We start from the raw sequence: 21,182 nt of genomic DNA, 5'->3' as shown, positions 1-21,182 counted from the left end.
GGCCAGGATATCATTCAGCGAAATCTAAATGTACAAAAGAAAAGAGCTAATGATTGAAGATATTCAAAAAATAAAAAGATAAGAGAAAAGAAAGAGAGAAAAGCCACCAATACACCCCCCATATCCCCCCATATCCATACCCCGTTCACGCATATACATACACACCAACCCCAAACCCAACATCAAGTCATCACACTCATCAATACCTGAGCTTACCAACAAGCCCAAAGGTATAAGCTGCCTCAGCCTCACTCTTCATTTGAATCATAAATATCTTGCCAGAGCCAGTAGCAACACCACCCTTCTTGGCGATGGAAGCGTCTTCATTCTCCTCCCGGATGGAGACTGCAATGCCTGTACGGGCAATGCGTTCAAAGGCGCTCTCGCCCAGACAGACATCGAGAAGAGTCTCGCCACGTGTCTTTCCGCGAATGACGATACGTTTCTCAGTCGAGATAGCGCCGCGAGGAGAGGCTGAGCCCGACCCGGGAGGTGAAGTCCCACTTGCGTTGTCGGCGTTCTCGCCCTGCGGGGAGCTGCTATCGCTGCGGCCGCTGACACCAGTGCCAGGGCGGGAGGGGTTCTTGGGTGGCGCGGGCATGATTGTCATACGCGCGGCGCCCATGTCGCGCCACTTGGAGGCGGATTCACGTGCGTAAAGACGGACCTTGGCGTTTGAGAGACCGATGCCGTCGGCGCCTTTGACTGCGGCGGCGATACGGCCTATGCCTGAATTGAGAGATGGATCGTTGCCGGAGTCACCGGAGCCGGAGTAGATGCTGCCTTCGCGGCCGGTGCGGGATTCGATGGTTGAGCGGGAAATGTTGAACATTCTGCTGCTATTGCCGAAGCGTTTGAGGGCGGAGAATGCGCTGCTCATGGTTCCCACGCTGCTTTCGGATCCTTCGGCTAAAGAGCGCGGAGAGCTTGATGCGCGGTAGCTCTTTCTGCGGCGGGGCCAGCCAAACAGGCCTCCGCCGGATTTCGGTGCAGGCTCGAAGGTAGAGACTTGGCCGTTGAATGGGCCGCGGGCGTTTTGAAGCGCGATATATGTTGGGTTGTTGATTCTTGATTGGTTGATGAGACCGTACAGGGCGTCGCATTCATCAGGGTTGCTTGACCGGAACATGATGTTGTTGCTAGACGTGATCTTGGATCGCTCGGTGGGAGGAGAGCGAATACTGATATCGATGGCAGTGCCACGGCGAATAGGAACAAGTGGTGTCAATTCAAGAGAGATGAGTGGTCTTGATGATGATGTGGAATCGGAGTTTTCATCAGGTTCAGAGCCCATCGCGAAGGCCTCGATCAGGCCAGGACTAACGATAATGCTACATTCGTCAGGAAGCAAACTCTCCCAGTTGCCTTTGTCGGACCAGGCAAAGATAGAGGCAATGGCCTTGTTGGTCTTGGTAGGCTGCAGCGGGACAGCACGGTAGCCACTCTGCGACACAGAATTAGAAGGCGAGAGAGAACTGGCGTCAGTAATCGCATCTGGTGCTCTTGGCTTGGGAGGAACATATTCTTCATCTTCAGATACCGATGAGTAGTCCTCGTCTGAATCAGAAAAGCCACCTGATCTTGAATATTCAGATGATGAGTAGGAATAGTGGCGCACTGTCGACGCGTCCGAGTCGGTCTCTGAATAATCTGAAGCTGTAGAGGGTTCATATTCGTGCTTCAGGGGAGAAGAGCCACGTCGCTTGAGTCCACCACTACTGGAAGTGAGAACTGGAGGAGTTGAGCGCTTGCCATTTGCAGGGCTAGGCGAGCGATGAGGCGGGGGAGGGGGAGGACTATCATCATCCTTTGGCCGTCTTCGGGACTTCCTTCTCCTGGTTCTTGTTGGCGTCTCCGGAATTTCTTGCTTAGGCAAGCATTCAAGTGGAGGGTAATCTTCCTCCTCTTCGGGGCCGATGGTTGTCGGAGTAGAAAGGTGAGTTTGGCTGCTAGGAGTTCGGATTTTGGGAATCAATGGGAGGGTTGCTGAGGGTACAGATGATACTCTAGGAGACTCCGGCTCGGGTTCCCGAATAGGCGTCTTCTGAGGTTGAGGAATCCTCGAGCGCGACTTCTCTCTTGGTGATCCCCTGGCTGGGGATTCCTCCGTTTCACCATAGAATCTACCCCCGTTGGCGTACTTGGAGCGTGGGGAGAGACAACTGCAGGCCTACTGTGTTCATGTGCTTTATCAGATACAACAGTGTGCTGAGAGGCAGTCTCGGAAGCCGGGCTGTCACCGTAGCGGGAAAGTCTCTTAGCCTTGGATCGTTTGAGCCCCGTGGGAGTCTTTTCCGGGCTGCTTGGCGAGCTCCTAGAAGCGGTAGAAGGAAGAAGAGGGAGGTCAGGGCGGGCGGGTTTTGCAGACAGCTCAGATCCTCCAGTGGTGTAATCAGTTTCCCTGGTGATGATTGAGGACAAAGAACTCCTGGGATCAGTAACAGAGCTGACCGTACTTGGCTCAGACGAGTGCTCTTTGGGGGTCCATGAGCGTCGTTTACCAGTCGCCTTCTCGCCAATGGGAATATCAATGTCATTTGGGTGTGGCCTGGGCGGAGAACTAACGGCAGGGGGTTTGCGAGCCTTGTTCTGCTTGGCTCGGCTGATGAAGCTTTGGCTTCGACAGATTGATGGTGGAATAGGGTCAGATCCGAGCAGTGAGACCCACTCGGACCCAACTTCTTCTTCGTCAATGCGGAGCGAGATCAATTCTTGCCAGTACTTGGTTTCGTCCCCAGGAGCACTGCGCAGCATGATCACAATTTCATGCTTCGATTCCCCCTTGCGGGCTGAAACACATCTCAGGTCCATGGGAGGGAAGAGAAGCCAACGATCGGAATGATCGATTTCACAAATCAACAGATCACCTCCAGGCCCTTTGTTTGAGGGGTTGTCTCGATATAGAAGCTCAGCTCGACAATCCACAAGCTGCCCACTTGAGTGATATAATGAGAGATTGAAGAAATCACGAGCACGTACATGGCGACTCTGATCAATGCCGATGCCTCGGAGGACGCCCAAGGTCATGGGGTCTCTTGTGCGTGTTGGGTCGATACTGGCAGCAGAGTCGTCTTCCAACCTTGCTCTTTCATCGCGGACACGTTTTCGGGCATCGAGCACAAGACTTTGATAGGCGGCGGCAGTTTCTTCGGCCTTTGGCGACGGTTCTAGCATATTGATGCCCTTGAAACTCTTCGCTAGGTACTTTAGACGTACCAACGGCCGCTTTAACAGATAGGCCACATCGACCTTTTCCCCATCGCTATCTACAATGTCACCATTTTCATCGCGCTCCAAGCCTTCATCCAGGCTCTTTGTGTCAGCATCGTTCGTGGCTTCATCTTCTTCCAAAGGAGCCAGGTTGACAATTACATCCTTGAATCCAAGGCGCCACGCCTTCAAGTACTCGCGGTAGACTCTCTGGGCACCCTGCGCCCATGTAAGCAATGCATCCGCGTTGTCCTGCGGGATTCGCTTGTGCAGGTTCTTGAGGCGTTCGATCGCGACTCCCATGTTAACAATTGGCTTTGAGAAGTTCAGGTCGTCTTCAGGGTCCAAAGACGGCCGAAACAGGCCTGCGGCAATGGCCGAATCAGAGCGGGACAACACGCAGGTCAAGAGGACCGGAATCACACCCCCGACCAGTGTTTTCAGCTCGCGCATATACTTTGTCTCGTCACCCGAAAGCTCATAAAGCAAATCGTCAACTGTCGCGTGGGCTAAGCGACTTTTGTTGGTGCGAATACTTCGATTCGATCGGGTGCTTCTGCTCCGCGAAGCCGAAACAGACAGCACAGACATGAGGTCATTGTGAGTGGTAAGACGTCTTTTTAGTTGCGAGGAGACCACAGGTAGCGAATCTGGATCGAACTGGTCATCCTTTTCTGCTTCTTCTGCTTCCTCGGCAAGTGTTGATTGCCGTTTTATGGTTGAGGTAGGCTTCGGTACATGCTCAGTTCCATCTGTCAGAGTGGTGCTCAATGTTTCCGAAGAAGCGATGGTTGATAAACGATGGTAACCAGTGGTCGGGAATGGCTTCTTACGGGCAAGCGGTACGGGTGCATTATGTCCCGACACTTCAGAGCCGCCATCTGGAAAGGGTTGAAACTCCGACTCCGAGGGGGCGAGACTATCCTCATAAGGCTTGTCTTCGACAGGATTGTCCTCTTTGCTCTTGACAGATAACTTGGAGGTCTTATCTATACTAGCCCGTTTCGATTCTGGCGCCGTGTCGCGATCTTGTGTCTTCGGTCCTTTGTCGATTGAAGAAGAACTGTCCTTTCCCTTGGAATTCTTACTCACAGCACTCTTTGGTCGGTCGGAGCTCTTCGGGCGCTCGCTGATCGTTGATGATTCTGACTCGGTAGTAGCTTGTAGGTCTCCGTCTGCAAGTTTTTGAGATCGTCTTGCTCGGCCTGACTTCAGATCCAGAGGAGCCGGTATATCATTCTGAGATCCGGCTTCATCCATAAAAGGATCCGGTGTATCAGACAGCCATGCCTCGATTTTGGCTCCACGGCCCGCAGTTGGCGTAGGTGTAGGTCTCGGCGGTTCGGGTTCGGGGATTCCAAACATTTTCCTGGACTCGTCGATCATGTGCGCGAATATACCACCTTTGGGAGGCTTTGCTGGGCCACGCTTGCGTCTTCTCGACAGCTCAGAGAAATCCGCCTCGCTTGCCGCCCATGCATCCTCTGGGGGAGGGGAGCGCGTCCTAAGTCTATCCGAGAGCTCTGAAGCTTCGACGGATTTGGGATGGTCTGTCTCATAGTCGCTTTCCGTGATGGTATCGATATTCTGTCGCGCACCTGCGGACTTGGTGTCTTGAATAGGAGATTTAGAGCCTGTCCCAGTGCCGCGCTTTGTCTGAGATCGAGGAAGATCGTGAGCTTTCCCATCTTCATCTTCGCTATTGTTGTGTTTTCCCCGTGAAGACTTAGGCTGCCCTTCGTTTATGGTATATTCGGCTATGCGCTTAGGTGCAGGTAGATTGCGCGACGAGGATTGGGTCGAGGCTCGATTTCGCGTTCGTTTCCAATGCTCGTCGCTCACCACACGTTTGCGGGGTGTGCTGTGACTGCGTTTCCTTGTGGTCGGGGGCTTGTCTTTGTTCGGCTTCTCCAGCTTCTCTATCTTGACCTTGGCAGGTTTTGGTTTCGGCTTCGCGTCATTTTCATCGTCATCGGCATAGGGGTCGTCCACTGTCACAACCCCGCCGCCTTGTTGCTGCCATTTTCGCACTCTAGAGCGCACCGTGTTCGTGTCGTGCACCCCTAGCGGTTCTCCGATGTCCAGCGGTTTTGTGGATTTTGCAGTTCCTCCACGATTGGAGGGACGTAGTGTCGTCGCAGGAGATGGCATCGGTACCTATAGGAGGGAATAAGAAGCCAACATTTAGTAGGGAGCTCTCTCTCGGTTTTGTTGGTTTTGTTGGTTTTGTTGTCCAACTAGGTACCCGAACCAAACACCAAAACACGGGGGTGTTTGTTGATTTGGACGGTCACAGTAATTTGTGTACTTACCAAAGCCCCCAAAGATGTTTAACAAATTTGGAGCATTTGCTTTTTTTGGGATCGGAAAATCCTTCAGGGATCATAAACAATTAGGCCTGGAGGTTGGGGCTGACAAGTTCGATAAGCCTCTCCCCCTCCCGCACTAAATTGGTTGCCGGGAAACCAAGTCGCGACCTTAGTTCTCTTATTAAAGCGGAGGATACCCCCGTGATTTGATCTGGTAAGACTTTGTTGAAGATGCTAAATGAAGATAGAAATCATTTGGGAAACACAGGTAAATAAGACAATATGATGAATATTGACGAGGTGCGCGTCAGGTGGCCCCCCTGTGCATGAGCGTCATAGGGTACTTAGTGGCTGGAGATATTAATCCTATTTATCCTATTAATCCTTACCTATTAAACCCTAGTGAATAGCATATAACCCTCATTTAAGGATCATAGAGGGCTATCATATGATCCGAAATAATATACAGTGACCAATCTCTCCCCTTCTGACCCTCCCATCTCTCCCATCTCTTCCATCTCAACCACCAGATTCCTCTTGAATCTTTCTTACACAAGTTCTAGCCCAATGCTCCACTACGCCTGGACCCCCCCCACTATACCAGCTATGACGAAAGAGGTGTTATTTAGTCTTGTCTGTTTCCGACTGTTTGAGTGCAGCCGAAATAGTGGAGATGCTGTGATAGAGATAGTCTATTATAAAAAAAAAAAGTCAGCTTATGGCGGGATTCCCGGGAACTGCAGGACATACACGCGGGGACAACAATCCAGATGAAGTTCATCAAAAAGTAATACAACCAAAAATAATACGGCTCCGGTCGGGAATATGGTCGGTTGTGGACATAGTCGTCAAACAAACTGGTCGCATAATACAGGGTGTCGCCGTACAGATGGCTCATGCACACAATGACTTGAATCGGGTGGCGTAGGGAATGCCTGGTTGCGGTCAAGTATGCAACAACGAAGCACAATGGTCCCCACAGGAGCTTAGTAGGAAATCAGGAATCAGCGGTGAATCCTCGAGGGTATACTATAGTGGTGGGACTCACCACGGTCATTGTCTCCATACATAACACCAACGTGTCCGAGGTCATATACCGGGAATCCGACAGAGCATATTCTTTCCATAGTTGCCCAAAAAGATCTTGGGCAGAGGCCATATGGTTATGGTGGACCATAAAATAACCCTCGAAGAAGCAGTGCAGAGTTCCAGCTATAGATCCCCATTTTGTCAATATTTAACCTTCATGTTCAATGGTTCTCGGTTGGCGTCTTACAGAGCACAAACCACAAGATGGCGATTCGATCCGCCATGCGCAGTGTCGGTTTCACATAGCTGACCAACGCAAAAGTCACACTAAGAAGAATTGTACATGCCCCACCAGCAGAGACGAGAAGTTCCAACACTGGAGTCCGGTTGGGCTCATAACCCACAACATTGGCATCAAGGGGGTAATATGGGTGCGAGGGAGGACTGGGCATATTTGCAGTACCCCCGAGAGTTGAAACTCTCAAAATCTCAACGGATAAAATCTCAGTGTCCCGGAGACACAAATATAGAGGAGTATAGGAAGGTTAATGGACAGACGTTGGAATGTTTGCTTGGCTTTTTGCGAAGGGGGGGGGTTTGAGTTCGGCCAATAACAAGCTTAAACAACATTTGAAGCTTAACGGATCTACAGATGAAGCCTCCATTTGAGCAGAGGCAATCAGAGATAAGATCAAGCAAAAATAAAGAACCAGTGACACAAGCTCGAAATCCTTGCATTTGGTGTTTGTCTCTTTTAGCATCATTCACGTGCGATTGTGTGCCTCAGGCGACAATAAATGCCCGAGGCATCAAATTGTTACACAAATATGTCAAACTACATATAGACTTCTGATGCCATAGAATATATAACTGGAAGAAGCCGACGAAGCTAATATTAACAAAACTGGTTCTTCTTAGGTACTGAAGGACGATCCTCCATTAGCAGAAATCACACTCCCAGTACACCACCCAAACTCCGCATTACAGATCGTCGCAACCAACCCAGCAATCTCCTCAGCATACGCTGCTCTCCCTCCAAACTTCTTCCCCAGCTCCTTTACCTCCGGTCTATCAGTCTCCCGGACAGCCACCAACGGCGTGATAGGATTCCACAACGCAAGCGACTCCTTAACCGCATCAGATGCCGACATATACATATCCGTCATGACAGGACCAGGATTAATTGCGTTGACTGTGGCTCTCTCAGCCAGCTCACGACACCACACACGTGTCATGGCTTCAACAGCACCCTTAGTCCCCGAATAAAGTGAAGTGTTCTCTGGCCCCGTTGTCCCCGCAATACTCGATAGCATCACAATACGCCCCGAGCGATCGGTGGGAAGATACTCCTTGCACGCACCGGTGAGTAACAGAGGTCCAAGGACGTTTACTTCATAGATCCGGTGGAACTCGGATTCTTTGACTGACTCCAGTGGGCCGATGTATAGCACCGCGGCGTTGTGAACGATGATGTCGATTTGAAAGGATCCTGTTCGCGAGTCTGTGAAGTGTTCCTTTGCAGTTGACACTATTCGTGCGCATTGTTCCCGTGAGGTAATGTCTGCTCGGATGGGCAGTGCGCGCACTGAGTATTCCTTCTCGAGATTGGTGGCGAGTGCTACTGCAGATTCGTCGGAAGCCTCGGTTGCATAGTTGATGATTACATTGCAGCCTTTGCTGGCCAAATTTTGAACTATTGCAGCTCCAATACCTGGAAGATAATGAGTATGGAATATGAAAGGAGCCAATGTCGGACTTACTCCGTGCGGATCCCGTTACTAGAGCAAGCTTGTGCTCGTATATGCGAGGGAATGTGCCTTGATAACTACCCATATTGACAGGGATGTAATTGAGCGAATTTCTTGATTAGAGCTGGGTTAAGATAAAGGCAAACCGGATACTTTTATTTATAAGAGACGCGGGTGCGTCTGGCTCTAGTCTTAATGAAACGGGCGAGCCGTATCCTTGGCCGATCCACAACCTCATCGGGAATGAAAAGATCAATCCCCGACTTAGTATGGAGTACTAATGTGTACAAAGTACTCCGTACGATGTATTGTTATACAACCGTTTTATGACCCACATGCACGGGTCGTGAAATGTGCCACCAGGATTTTAGCCCCCTTGACTACTCTGTATTACTACTGGAAAAAGTTTTACTATTCACCCACGTTTCATCGCTAAGGACTCGTGTGCCGTGGCACTGGTGCCTCCAATGTTAACTCTCCCTATATAGATGACAGTATAATGTACCATCTACATTGTTCGACGTATATAACGTGAGTTTCAAAAGTGGAGAAAAAACCGGAAATCACTATAATGCGAAGTTCGGCGTGGCACACTTTGTCGCCCGTACATATTGATCGACACTAGTAGCCGGTAGATGTACTTTGCACAGAGAAGTGTCGCTCATGAGTGTGTGGATACTAGCGCATAAACTGTGCCGTGTCCTATGTATGCTAAAACGGCCAACCAAAAAAGAAATGCAGCGCCGGTTCTACGAACCAAAGCTCCGACTATCCCACTAATCATTGTCCACTAACTATTTTCACATAGTGATTGAAGATGTCTCATACTAACACTGGCATATCATCAAGCCTTACCCTACACTTAACGTTGCCGTGATCTATTCATCAAAGCTAAACCTCGTTTAATAGCCCCCTGGTAGGCCTGGGAATAACGTGATCTTCCATACTGCTGGTATCTTCGAAGTTCTTGCTTGAACAAATAACTGGCAAAGATAGAGATACTCAATCCTTGCTAAAACCCCATAGGAAATTATCGAGGATAACTCTTGCATCATGCAGGTTCAATTCACGCGAATTCCCATACTTGACCAACACTTGTAGGGGTCGATAGTCCTCCAGCTTGACTGCTAGCTCGATTGCTGTGTTTACCATATCTTGTGACACTTCAATATCTTTTCGGTGGGCAAACAAAGTCTTCAAAAGCCACCCCCGGCCGGCTTTTAAGGCATCGACAATAAGTCCATCAGTCACTGCAATTTCAAACCCACTGTCAAGGATGAGATTTAATGTAGGCCCAGATACCCAATCACCCCAATCGCTAGGTGTCTCTGTTGTTGTCATCACTGCATTTAGAATATCCTGGCACAATTGTGAATCTTTCACCCGAGAAAAAAGAAACTCAACATCCGCCGCATATGTAGCATTCAGAAACATCTCAGGGCACACCTCGATGTGTGGTGCAAACTTCCAAAGCACCCTGAGCATGTCAATGCTACAATCGGAATTTCCTGATGCCCCAATCAAAATCTCTTGGGTAACAACAGCGTTGTTTAGCTTCAAAAGATGCTTCATCACCTCCAAACTCCCCTTGGTAGCGGCGGCTAACAGAACAGATGGCGTGGCTTCGGTGGTTGAGCATCGGTCCAATACCAATGTCAGCATAGCGTGATTGCCAGACTCGGCCGCAGTTTTCACATTCGCCTCGCAGAGATCAAGCTGTCCGAAACGGTTCTCCAACATCTGCAGTGTTTTATAACCTGAATACTGGTTATGGATGACTGCATCAACAACCACCGAGGATGGCCGTTCAATCGTCGCGGTTCGCTGCAATAAAAGCTTTGTCATTTCATCTGCGAATCGACGGTTCTGAACAGCCCCAAGTAGCATCTGGCTCGAAATATTTGTTGAGTCGTGTCGGTCGAGAAGTTTCGATATGGTTTCGTCGTAGTCCAACTTTTTTAATGCATGTGCGATCACTGCATCGGTAACTTCAATCTCTCGTTTATCCTCCAGAATGACATCCAGGATGATGCTCCCTTTGATGGAATTTTCTGTGCAAGCAATCAAAATCCCTTCTGGAACCATCAGACCAGGTTTCATTTCAAGGAGCACTTGAAGGGTTTCGGGATTCCCCCATGTATTCTGAGCGCATTGCATCATCATTTGAACCCATAGTTCATCATCTAACGGTCGGTTCATCAAGGATACAAGTAGCTTAACCATTCGAGCTCCATCACTGGTATTTCGCGCTCCGCCAACAATGACTTTTGACGTAATTGGGCCACCAGCCTTAAGCATAACCTTGAAAGGGGCAACTTTCCCCCGTGTTGCAGCTTTCACCATAACGTTTTCTGTTACCGGCCAACCGTGATTAAGAAGAATCTCAATCACCTCAGAGTTTTCGTGAGAGCTAATGGCTTGCATCATAGCTCTATCGGTCCCTTTGACTTGTCCAGCGCGTTCCAGCAAAAGCTCTAGTTTGGCTTGCATACCGTCTCTAGAACCGTAATATGCAGCCGATGCGATAACTTCACATGTAATGATTGATACATCATTCTTGTCAAGAATCTCTCTCAGGTTTTCGATGGGTATGTCGGCTATAGCATTCTTGAGTATCTCAGAGGTGATTAAGATATCGGGGGCCCGGCTGAGAATTGCTTCAATGGCCGTGTAAGATGACATGGATTCTTCAATGAGCTCCGCCGTAATGTGGAGATTTTTATTATGATCAAGCAACAGCTCAATCATTTCTTTACCTGCCCGGTTAGCTTCCATAATGACCGGTACGGTAATTAGGTCAGGCTCGATGAGAGTCAAGAACAATCTGAGGGGCTCGATATGGTGATTTTCGACTAGAACATTCAAAACCCGCTTTTGAAGTAATTTGTCCTTGGCTTCTCCCATCAAATACTCCCAGATATAGTACTGGGAGTGTGTCACGGCCGCCAGAATACATGCTTCTTTGACATCATCATCGAGCGCATGGTAGTGATTGGTGCGAAGAACTTCACCGAAGCCGAAGACGCAGGAAAGCAAAACTCCCCGGTCCCGTGATCGATGGTAATTCTGCAATAGCTGCCGAAGGTGCAATCCACGTACGCCTTCCATTTTGCGGCGTTGGCGAGAATGTACCCAACACTTCAGTGGACAGTCCGAATCCGAGTCATCAAAAAGAAAATAGCGTAAGAGATGGAAAATGCGTAGTTCCTCGTCTGATCGATTTGCTTCCCCCGCTCGCACGCAGTGTACATTCCAATTTCGCAAGGAGTAGTCATGTATGCCTTTCCTGTAAGAGTCAATCTCTGACAAAGTTACGGTGTCTTTATCATTGAGCCCCAGTCTGCTGAGGAACCGTACTGCACTCGGCGACCCAGAAGCTCCGAGCAATTTCAACAAGCATACCTCGGCGGCAAAGGTGTTGCTAGATTCCATGGAGTATTCCGGCTTTGTTTCTAAAAACTCTCGCACTGACAGATGGGCGAAACGGAAAGTCCTGTTCCCGTCTTGGGTTGTCTGAGAGACCACGAAATTGCTGAGAAGATCTAGGATGAAATCTTCATCAATCTCGTATACCTCAATATCCACGAAGGCCGTGATAGCTAGAGAAAAATCTTCCCAACCGAAAACCCGTGTCGTGCATAACATCCATTTCAGCGTGTTTCGGAACAAAGCTCGATCTGTTTCCTCGGTGCTTTCGAGTGCCTTTATATAGAGGTCCTCGTATAGCTCACTGAGTGGACGCGGGATCGTCGACATAGCAAGTCTGATGTCCCTCTCCGAACGAATCCAACGAAGACTCTGCAGCTGCAATTGGGCCCAACGGAACCTAAACATCGTGAGCCTTTGCGTAACTGAAGGAGCAGAAATATATGAACTCACATCCCGTTAGCCTTGTGAATGGTATCTTCTTTGATCAATGCCTTCAAATCCTCCTTTGTCGCTTTGACTCGGATAGAGGCAAGCAGCTGGTTCTTTGCAATAAGCCTGTCCGTTTCAAAATTCACAAATTTCTCGATATCGGTCCCATTCTCTATCCATGTCACCTGAACCCCGGAGTGCGCCTGGATAGATAACCTCAAGTCACCCTCTTCGCGTGAAGTGACAAAGACCTTGACGAGACTAGCAGAGTTGTCGATGATATACTCAAGTGCCTCGACGAGTTCTGCTCGCTCCTCCCTACCACATTCATCCAGAGCATCTATGACAATAGTGGTCCGGGAATGGGCTTCTGTTAGATCAATGATTAAATCACGGCATTCCCACAAACTGGGAGCTCTCGTGGAACCATCTGCCAGGTGTATTTTCCTGTAAAGAGAAAGTGTTGGGGGGCAAGGGGTTGGTTTGAAGATGGACTGGAAAGCTGACGCGCAATGCACCCAAGAATACTCTGTGCATTCCCACGTTGGGGCTCAGCAGTGTTGCGTGAACAATAAAAGTAGGCGTGAGCGAAGTCTTCAATCTGATTGGAGACATTCGTTGCATCATCAATGACCATCGATGCTAAGCAGCTTTTGCCAGCACCCTGAGCACCATGAAGCCAGAGCAGCGAGTTTGTGCTTTCACATTTCCATTCAGTGAAACTTGGATGTTGTAGAACCCATCGGCATGTTCCATCCAGGACCCTAGATTTGATTGTGGTATGGTGGTCAAGGTATGGCTGAGTAGACAGCCAGTCTAACATCTGTCGTCGCTGTATACCTGAAAGGGAGGTTAGATTGCTGCGATGGGTTAAATAGGGAAACTTACTGTCCAAATGATCCTCGAACTTGTCCAAGTGGAAGGATACCTCTGAGATTGGCTGTGCCATCTGACTGAGCGTATCTCGCAGTGAATGAAATGTCTCCATCTCTATAGAATTATGAGTGGTGGGTATCTTAGGTAGTTTGTAGGTTAAGTTATCTCCTTACCTAATGACAAAGTCGCAAGATGAGAGACAATATCGTTGTTCACTTATAAAATAGTGATTAACTACGCAGCTCGAACGAAAGAAGGTGAATATAATACCTACTTTCACCTTGAACCAAGCTTGCGCACCGGTCTACCAATTTCTCATTCGCTTCCATTTTCTCCAAAAGTTCTTGGAAATCATTCTGACCAAGAAGCCCACTTTTCAGGATTCGCACTAGAGATTGTGAGCTTTCCCTAGCTACAATCGAAATTGGCAATAAAGCTCACCTCCTGTTTTATGTTCAAAATACCGTTTGGCCTCAACGAGGTATTTCAGGATCGAGCCATACACCCCCAAAATGGCCTCCTCGAGCTGCTCCGAGGCAGCTGAGCCTTTCTGAGCGTAAATTTGCTCGATGATTCTATAACGTGCCGTCATTCTGGCGATTCTTTCGGCCCCCTGCACAACGAAATCGAATTTGCTGAAATCATTGATGGCGATCTGCAATAAAAATCGAGCTCCCGCCCACGGTAAGGCAGCATGGCATGGGTCATACTGCACAACCTGATCGCCTACTGATTTGAATAGTTCGACCCAGTGCGCGACTTTGCTCAGGAGGTCACGAATGATAATTTTCTTTCCTTTTCCTGGGATGGTGATTTGCCATCTCCTGTGAATGCATGTATCGTATGCTTGCCGAGTAGTTTGCTCGAGACTCTCCAGTATATCATGCTCGTTTTTTCGAGTTCTCTTAGTACCATCGTCGCTGTCAAAGTCGAGAAGCTTCTGGTCAACCTTGTCCAGTTTGGCTTTCGCAGTCATCCAAAGTGACTGGGTCTCGATGTGCATGATCAGTAATTAACCGAAGCAGATATCTAAATTAAATTAGAAAAAGGAACCCCATAAGAGACTGAGTGCATCCATAGTAGGTATTGACCCCGCGCTTATGTGGGGTTTGTGTTGATATTGCTGCCTGATGCTTCAGGCCATGATGGGACTTCTCAGTGCTTTTCTCTTCCTCCAATCAACAACTCTCTTCCTCTTTCTGTAACATATTGTGCTGTAGACTTCACAATTTGGCCACACAAGATTAATGATCCGAGAATTGGGAATTGGGATATGTACATAACTATGTACTATACTCTAATGATACAATGCAAAGCTAACTACCATTTAGCCAGGAACCCTCCATCGATGGGCATACAAATTCCGTTTATGTATGATGAACACTCGGATGCAAGCCAAAGGGACCCCTGTGCTACCTCATGCGGTTGTCCAAATCTGTTCAGGCTGCTAACCTTGGGCGCAAACTCATCATGGGTGGTGCCCATGATCTCCAATGCCGCGACTGACATTTCACTCTGCTTCTATTAGACCCTCTCTGGATTAAAGGTGAGGAAAACATACAAATATCGCTCCAGGGGCAATAGCATTAACCCGAATACCCTTAGGGCCACCTTCAGTTGCCGCATGTTTGGTCAAGCCCAACAGGGCATGCTTAGCCGCAGTGTATGCTGGCATATTCGGTTGTGGTGAGTAGGCATTGATTGAAGCAATGTTGACAATAGAGCCCTTTGAGCCCTGCTTTTCCATCTGCTGCATCTGGTATTTACAGCACATTGCGGTACCAGTCAAACTGACATCCATCAATCTGCGCCAATATGATTCATCAAAGTCAATCAGGGGAGTCTGATCAGGAGACATGGCTGCGTTGTTGATTGCCACATCCAACTTGCCAAAGGCGCTCACTGTCTGCTTAATGAGGTTTTGTACATCCTCTGACTTGGAGATGTCAGTCTCCACAAAACGGATTTCTCCCAAAGCAGAAAGCTCCTCTGCAACCTGAGCTCCCTGCTCTGCCTTCACATCGGCAATAACTACCTTAGCCCCCGCTCGGAGAAAGACAGAAGCGGTAGCCTTGCCCATGCCCTGGGCGGCACCTGTGATGATGGCGACCTTGCCTTCAAGAAGGGGAAATATAGGTGCTTCTGGGACATCCATTTTGCAGATGATCGGCTAGGCGACAGGACGAATATGGATATGTGAAGAACGGGGGGCGAAGCACTGATTTTTGTTTCGGCTTAGTGTGGCTAGATAGGATTTTATATTTGATAATCCTTTGAATTTGTAGATCGGCATTGACCCCCTGTTCTTGGGGTCATTCGGCCTCATACTATCTCGAATTGAACCATCTCCATAGACTACCTACTCCGTATATCCTGCCCCATTGCCCAGAAACCACCGTTATTGTGTCAACGGCGTCAGGTGGTGGAGTATGACCCACTTTCCGAAGCCCCGGCCTTGGTAACAACGCCAATATCAAGTTAGCGTCGGGGCTGTCAAGCCTTAACGGACTATGATCGCCCTGTGTGCCTCTTCTTTGAGAACAATGCAATCAAACTGATTTATTGTAGGTGACAAAGTGTGCCACCAGAGAATTTAGTTTTATTGGCTATTAGTACTAGCTAAGGATGTAGTATTCGACCCCATTCTATAGCTAAGGACTCGTGTCCCGAAGCCTTAGCGCCCCGGGGGTAAACTCTACGCATCAAGATACTACTAGTAGTTATATAATTGTAGCACCTATGTATGGATGTATTCTCCCATTATAAAATACCTTTAGAAAACACAGAAAGCAGTTGATGGGTTATATATATACACGTTATATATGAACAAAACGGACCAGTATATGTGAATTGAAAGCGGAGAAAAAAAAGCAATAAATCAATATTAATCAATACAACCAAAGTCCGCCGGGGCACACTTCGTCGCCCGCATTAGTGCCATTCATGCACGAAGTTTAAAGAACATGAGTATGGAGTACTCAATTTTCATATGCAGCAAAGAGATTTCCAAGGTTTCTTCTGCCGCCCTGTTTTTCTCTCTTAGTAGACCTAGACGCCGATCTCGGTGTGGATAACAACACATATTTTCGCCCCCAAAAGCAGACCAGCTATGTACTCCGTACGGAGTAGTGAAACTTACGTTCAAGGATCATCTTAATTTTCGCTATAGTTACCATATACACCAGCTACTAGTGTCTCTAGCATTTTTGGAGTGGCTAGAACTCGGCCCAGCCTACTCCGTACTTCAGGAAAGAGTCCTTCAGGACCCGCTTTTCGTCAAGTATGCCGTACAGTGTTAAGCAGCACAGTTGCGAAGGTACCGTGACAGCCACATTACTTGCTCACACTTGAATAGGGGTGATTTCCGGGACGATGAAAGTCTCTTGAGTTCCTCTCGGTTTGCACCTGCGGCCTTGTCCTTTTTGCCTCGTTCCTCCTTCTCAGTCATACCCCAACAGCCAAAATGAGTGAATCTCAAAGTTCAACTCAAGACCCCGAGAAAACTCGGTCTATCACACGCACGCAAAGTGTCAAGGGGGGTGATACACCAGAGACCAGTCTTGTCAATATCTTGGTACTTTTGCTAGCTCTCCCTACTTGAGTATTCGTGCTGATGTGATAGATTGTTTCTACTGCGTGTCTAGGAGGATTCGTATATGGCTTTGCGGCCAACGCCCTCTCGGGCTCTCTCTCACAGACAACATTCATCGCAAAGTTTTTGTCGACACCTGATGCAACATCTCGACAAGATGGTATGCTTGGAGGGTATTTTCACCTTTGATCCAGACAAAAGCATCTTCAGCTAAAAGTATTTTCCAGTTTCCTCGGAGGTGCCCTAGTTGGTGCAATCCTGCAGGCACCTGTATCCAACAAGTTTGGCCGACGAATTGCCAACGCTGTCGCTGCCCTCATCGTCATTATCTCAGGTGCGTTGCAGGCCGGTGCCGTCGATGCTACCATGTTTATCGTTGCTCGTGTCATCTGCGGCGTCGGCGCTGGTATGGTATTCTCGAATACTCCCGTATATATGAGCGAAATATCCCCTCCACACACGCGGGGAATGCTGGTTGGTCTGCATGGCGTGGGTACGGTGGTAGCATATATTCTAGCCGCTGTTTGCGCGCTGGCCTTCAGTTTCGTCACCACTCAAATGCAATGGCGGTTTATCTTCATCGTTCTGACTGCTGTGGGTGTTATCTACTTGGTGACACTTTATTTCATCCCCGAGTCCCCTCGTTGGCTCATGCAACAGGGACGCGATGAGGAGGCTAAACAGGTCTTGGAGTACCTACATCGTACCAAGCGAGACCCTAGAGCTGCTTTTGCTCATGCTGAGGCGGTTCAGATCAAGGCTCAGGTCGACGCAGAGAAAGATACCCCCAGCGGTTATCTCTATATTATGCGCACTGCATCTCATCGCAAGCGCGCTCTCTGCTCCATTTTGTTGTGGACTATGGGTCAGGGAACTGGTATCACTGCCATCGCAAATTTGATTCCCACACTAATGGGCGCGCTTGGCTTTGGTACCACTATGCAACTTGGACTTGGCGTTGTCTGGACCGTGTGTGCGGTGATTGGTTGTGGAATTAATGTTTTCCTTCTGGATAGGGTTGGACGAGTCAAGCTGTTGGGTGAGTTTGGGATTCTTTTGCCGTTCGATTTTATGCGTTCTTTTATACTAAACATAGCATTCCTAGTGATCGGTGGATTTGGCTCCGCTGCTATCATCAGTGTCATGGCCGCTCTCGAAAAATTCTACCTCAACACGACCTACACACCTGGCATCAACGGCGCCGTGGCGATATATTTCATATTCGGTGCCTTCTTCACCTCCACCATTGAATGTACCGCGTACGTTTATGGTTCGGAAATTTGGCCCACACACCTGCGCAGTGAGGGAGCAACCATTGCATTGGTCAGTTTCTTTGGCAATGCTGTTGCATATAGTGCGCCTGTCACATTGGCTCTTACCAACATCGGATGGAAGTTCTATATGGTATTTGTTGCTGTCACCGTTGCAAGTACTATTGTTATCATGTTCTATTTCCCTGAGGTATGTTTTAATTTCTGCTCATACATTGTGATACTTCCATCTAACAAGTTATTCTCTGGTAGACTATGGGGCTAAGTCTTGAGGAGATCAATGGTAAGTTCGGTGACAAAGTCGAGATGGACCTTCAGGATGCGCTTGATGTTGAGGATACCAGCTCGCAAGGCACAGTTTGAACAAAAGGATGGCCTGATTTCAGGACCGACGCATAAATTAAGATGGATATTACGTGAATTCTACTGCTTTCTGTTCTCATAGTTGACGTTTCTGTAGCTGATATAGCTACGTAATTTTAATTCAGCATCCACAATATACAACATAGTCATTCGCCACATGATATTCTAATATGTTGTACAAACAAATCGGTACTTTTTTTCGCTACGAAAAGGTTTGAGACATATAGGTCGGCCCTTGGCATTCCTTCAAGTGGAGCTTATCTCGGCTTAACGTTTCGGACGGCTCGTAGCTTAGCCAAGGCGGCTGGCGTTGTCGATCAGGCTAGGGCTAGACCAAGACGAAGTACACTATGTTGCATGTGAATGGAGACGGCTTAATTTGATATCTGATTTGTTCACTGACTCTCCACTTTAATTTTATTTTCGTTTAAAATATCTCCCTGCTCGTATTTACAGAAGCTTTCCTTTCCATGTCAGAGAAGCGAGTGCCAAGAAGTATACTTACGCTTCTAGCTGTTGTCAATGCCTCGGAATCTTTCCGATAAATACACAGGTGGATGTGATGGCCTGATCATGTACGGAGTAGGACTAGCTGATACGTGTACCTAAAACGCCGGAAATGGCACCTCATGAATGATCCCAAGCTCTAGGCCCGGGGCCACCACGAGGCTAGCGGAAGCAGGATACCTCTTTTCCGCTGGGAGCGAACCAATCCTAGGGCTTAAATTCCAGTAACGCGCTACCTAGGTAGGATAGATATATGCGTACTCCGTACCCTCATCAACAAAAGTACGGAATACTGTGTGATATATCGTTTAATTTCCGCCCGTGTCACTAATGCAGACAGGCTGCAGAGCAGGATTTCAAGTTTCCATTACATCATGGCAATACATACCATGGCGCGGATGAAATGTTGAGAGCAAAATATCTATGAAGGAAGGCATCGAAATGCATAGGACTAGAAGAAATAGAAGAGGGAATATGTCGTAGATAAACTAAGAGGCGAAAAGCACCGATAATGCGAACTTGTATGATATAAGATAGAATCGAGTCAGTCATCCCCACCTCTATGGTTGATCAGCTATGACTTCCTCCAATTTTACTGGAAGCGATCTCTGATTACTGTGCTATCCTCAACGCTCAATGGGTCGCAAACTTTTATTCTCTCTTTTTTCTTTTTTATGCCATAAGGTCCGCGAGGGTATGTTCACCCGTTAGGCCTAGCTATAAGTGGACTGAGATCATCGCTGTCACAATAGATCATAATTCAGGATCATTAGCCCGGCCCCTATTATTTTCATACTACTGTTCTTTCTTCTAAGGCTTGAATGTATTAAACGAGAACAAGAAGCAATGTTGAATGCCATTATCCTTGACACCTGACTTTCAACTCCACATCCAACATGACTCTCCGTGGTAAGGGTCCAACGTTGGTTGGAGTACTTTGGTTTGAAACAATCTTGTGTATGATTGTACTTGCACTGCGAATTTATACACGGACTGTGATCCGCCGCAGTACTGGTTGGGATGACTTGTTGCTTATTTTCACTTGGGTATGCACCTTTCTGAGACATCCATGGCTTTTGTTACTTTCCTAACTTGGTATATCAAATTGCAGGTGTTGATGGTTGCCTTTGCAGCCCTCTGTACAGCATCCGCACATCATGGTATGGGTGTGCACGCAGGTGAACTTGGCATCGAGGATACTACTCAAGGAATGTTACTGCTCTTGATTGGGCAAAGTGTTATAGCAATTTCAATGGGGTTGAGCAAGTGCGCTGTCGCTGCTTTCTTAATGCGGATTGTTGTCAAAAAATGGTATGCCCCTCATCTAACAAACTGAACGAAGAACTTTGCCTAACTAGCGGCAGGCACAAGCTCTTCCTCTGGTTTTGGAATATTAGTATTATGACTCTTAGTATCCTGTTGGCTATTACTGTTTTTGCACAATGCACACCAGTTCAGTCGATCTGGGACTCCCGTGTTCCGAGTAATGGCTGTTCTTTGAATCTCACGATCATGGCCACAATTATGTGTGGTATGCTTCGCCTTTCTCCTTCTATACACCACCTACCCCTCTAGTTTGTCTAACATATATCTAGCATGGTCCGCTGTCCTTGACTTTGTTCTCGCTCTCTTCCCATGGGTAGCCCTGTGGAACTTGAACATGAAGAAGAAGGAGAAATACACCATTTGCCTCTCATTAAGTTTGGGTATATTGTTAGTTTTTTTCTTCTCAGTTCTTCAGTTACTGGGTTGTGATATTACCTTACTATCATACTGACATATTATCACAGCGCCGGAATTTGCGGCATAATCCGAACAACAGGTCTCGACGCTTTAACTCAATCAACCGACTATCTCTGTGCGTTTCAGAATCCCTGATCTATTTTCCGAGGCTAATCGCAGGATAGATGCAACGACCGACTCGGTGATGTGGACCATGTCTGAACTTACCACCACCATTGTTTGTGTCAGCATCCCCGCCCTTCGACCTCTCTACCGCTCCATCCGCGGCAACCTCTCATCCAACGACGCCTCAAACTACAACGATCTCCCTCCCTATGGAAAAAGCAGTGGTGGACGCAGCGGTGGATGCAGCGCAAGACCGACCTTTGCCATGGATACAGTGATAACGACTACCGTGCATGGCAAAGATGTTGACAGCGAGTCTAGGGATAGTGGGAGGAATGAAGGGCACGGAGAGGATACAGATACGAGACGTATTTTGCAACATCCATCTCCTCACTCAACTGGTATCTATCAAGTTAATGAGGTGACGGTATCTTATGAGGATCGAAGGCCCGGTGATGTGACGTCCGGCGATAACATGCCTTCTATCCCTGTTAAAGCCAGGCAGCATATTTGATATACTTAGATGTTGCTATATATTGTTACAACTCTAATGTTATTACCTCTCCATATA

General features: G+C 48.0%; 7 protein-coding genes across 7 annotated transcripts; 2 read left to right on the top strand and 5 right to left on the bottom strand.

The window, feature by feature from the left end:
• Positions 1-199: 199 nt before the first annotated feature.
• On the bottom strand, positions 200-5,361 carry N7487_003606 (uncharacterized protein; the record flags this gene model as incomplete). The annotated part of the gene is made up of 2 exons (XM_056871353.1): positions 200-2,140; positions 2,200-5,361. 2 exons carry the CDS (start codon positions 5,359-5,361, stop codon positions 200-202), a joined length of 5,103 nt encoding a protein of 1,700 aa, XP_056729073.1.
• A 779-nt stretch (positions 5,362-6,140) lies between these two features.
• N7487_003605 (EXPERA domain-containing protein) lies at positions 6,141-7,000 on the bottom strand (the record flags this gene model as incomplete). The annotated part of the gene is made up of 4 exons (XM_056871352.1): positions 6,141-6,211; positions 6,270-6,504; positions 6,568-6,731; positions 6,796-7,000. 4 exons carry the CDS (start codon positions 6,998-7,000, stop codon positions 6,141-6,143), a joined length of 675 nt encoding a protein of 224 aa, XP_056729072.1.
• A 462-nt stretch (positions 7,001-7,462) lies between these two features.
• Positions 7,463-8,381, bottom strand: N7487_003604 (SDR family NAD(P)-dependent oxidoreductase; the record flags this gene model as incomplete). The annotated part of the gene is made up of 2 exons (XM_056871351.1): positions 7,463-8,259; positions 8,309-8,381. The coding sequence occupies 2 exons, from the start codon at positions 8,379-8,381 to the stop codon at positions 7,463-7,465; spliced, it is 870 nt and encodes a 289-aa protein (XP_056729071.1).
• Positions 8,382-9,298: 917 nt separating this feature from the next.
• Positions 9,299-14,033, bottom strand: N7487_003603 (Galactose oxidase/kelch beta-propeller; the record flags this gene model as incomplete). The annotated part of the gene is made up of 6 exons (XM_056871350.1): positions 9,299-12,122; positions 12,176-12,601; positions 12,673-12,994; positions 13,043-13,144; positions 13,305-13,418; positions 13,472-14,033. The coding sequence occupies 6 exons, from the start codon at positions 14,031-14,033 to the stop codon at positions 9,299-9,301; spliced, it is 4,350 nt and encodes a 1,449-aa protein (XP_056729070.1).
• Positions 14,034-14,570: 537 nt separating this feature from the next.
• On the bottom strand, positions 14,571-15,185 carry N7487_003602 (SDR family NAD(P)-dependent oxidoreductase; the record flags this gene model as incomplete). The annotated part of the gene is made up of 1 exon (XM_056871349.1): positions 14,571-15,185. The coding sequence occupies one exon, from the start codon at positions 15,183-15,185 to the stop codon at positions 14,571-14,573; it is 615 nt and encodes a 204-aa protein (XP_056729069.1).
• A 1,308-nt stretch (positions 15,186-16,493) lies between these two features.
• N7487_003601 (uncharacterized protein) lies at positions 16,494-18,256 on the top strand (the record flags this gene model as incomplete). Its single annotated transcript, XM_056871348.1, has 5 exons — positions 16,494-16,604; positions 16,653-16,795; positions 16,850-17,661; positions 17,728-18,083; positions 18,146-18,256. 5 exons carry the CDS (start codon positions 16,494-16,496, stop codon positions 18,254-18,256), a joined length of 1,533 nt encoding a protein of 510 aa, XP_056729068.1.
• A 1,403-nt stretch (positions 18,257-19,659) lies between these two features.
• On the top strand, positions 19,660-21,125 carry N7487_003600 (uncharacterized protein; the record flags this gene model as incomplete). Its single annotated transcript, XM_056871347.1, has 6 exons — positions 19,660-19,809; positions 19,875-20,074; positions 20,176-20,294; positions 20,359-20,476; positions 20,554-20,621; positions 20,671-21,125. 6 exons carry the CDS (start codon positions 19,660-19,662, stop codon positions 21,123-21,125), a joined length of 1,110 nt encoding a protein of 369 aa, XP_056729067.1.
• Positions 21,126-21,182: the final 57 nt, after the last annotated feature.

The sequence above is a fragment of the Penicillium crustosum genome, assembly GCF_028827405.1.
Source record: "Penicillium crustosum strain IBT 35664 chromosome Unknown utg000002l_segment0_segment0, whole genome shotgun sequence".
NCBI classification, from domain to species: domain Eukaryota; kingdom Fungi; phylum Ascomycota; class Eurotiomycetes; order Eurotiales; family Aspergillaceae; genus Penicillium; species Penicillium crustosum.
The sequence above is the reverse complement of the archived record's forward strand: the minus strand, read 5'-3'. Positions and strand labels throughout refer to the sequence as shown.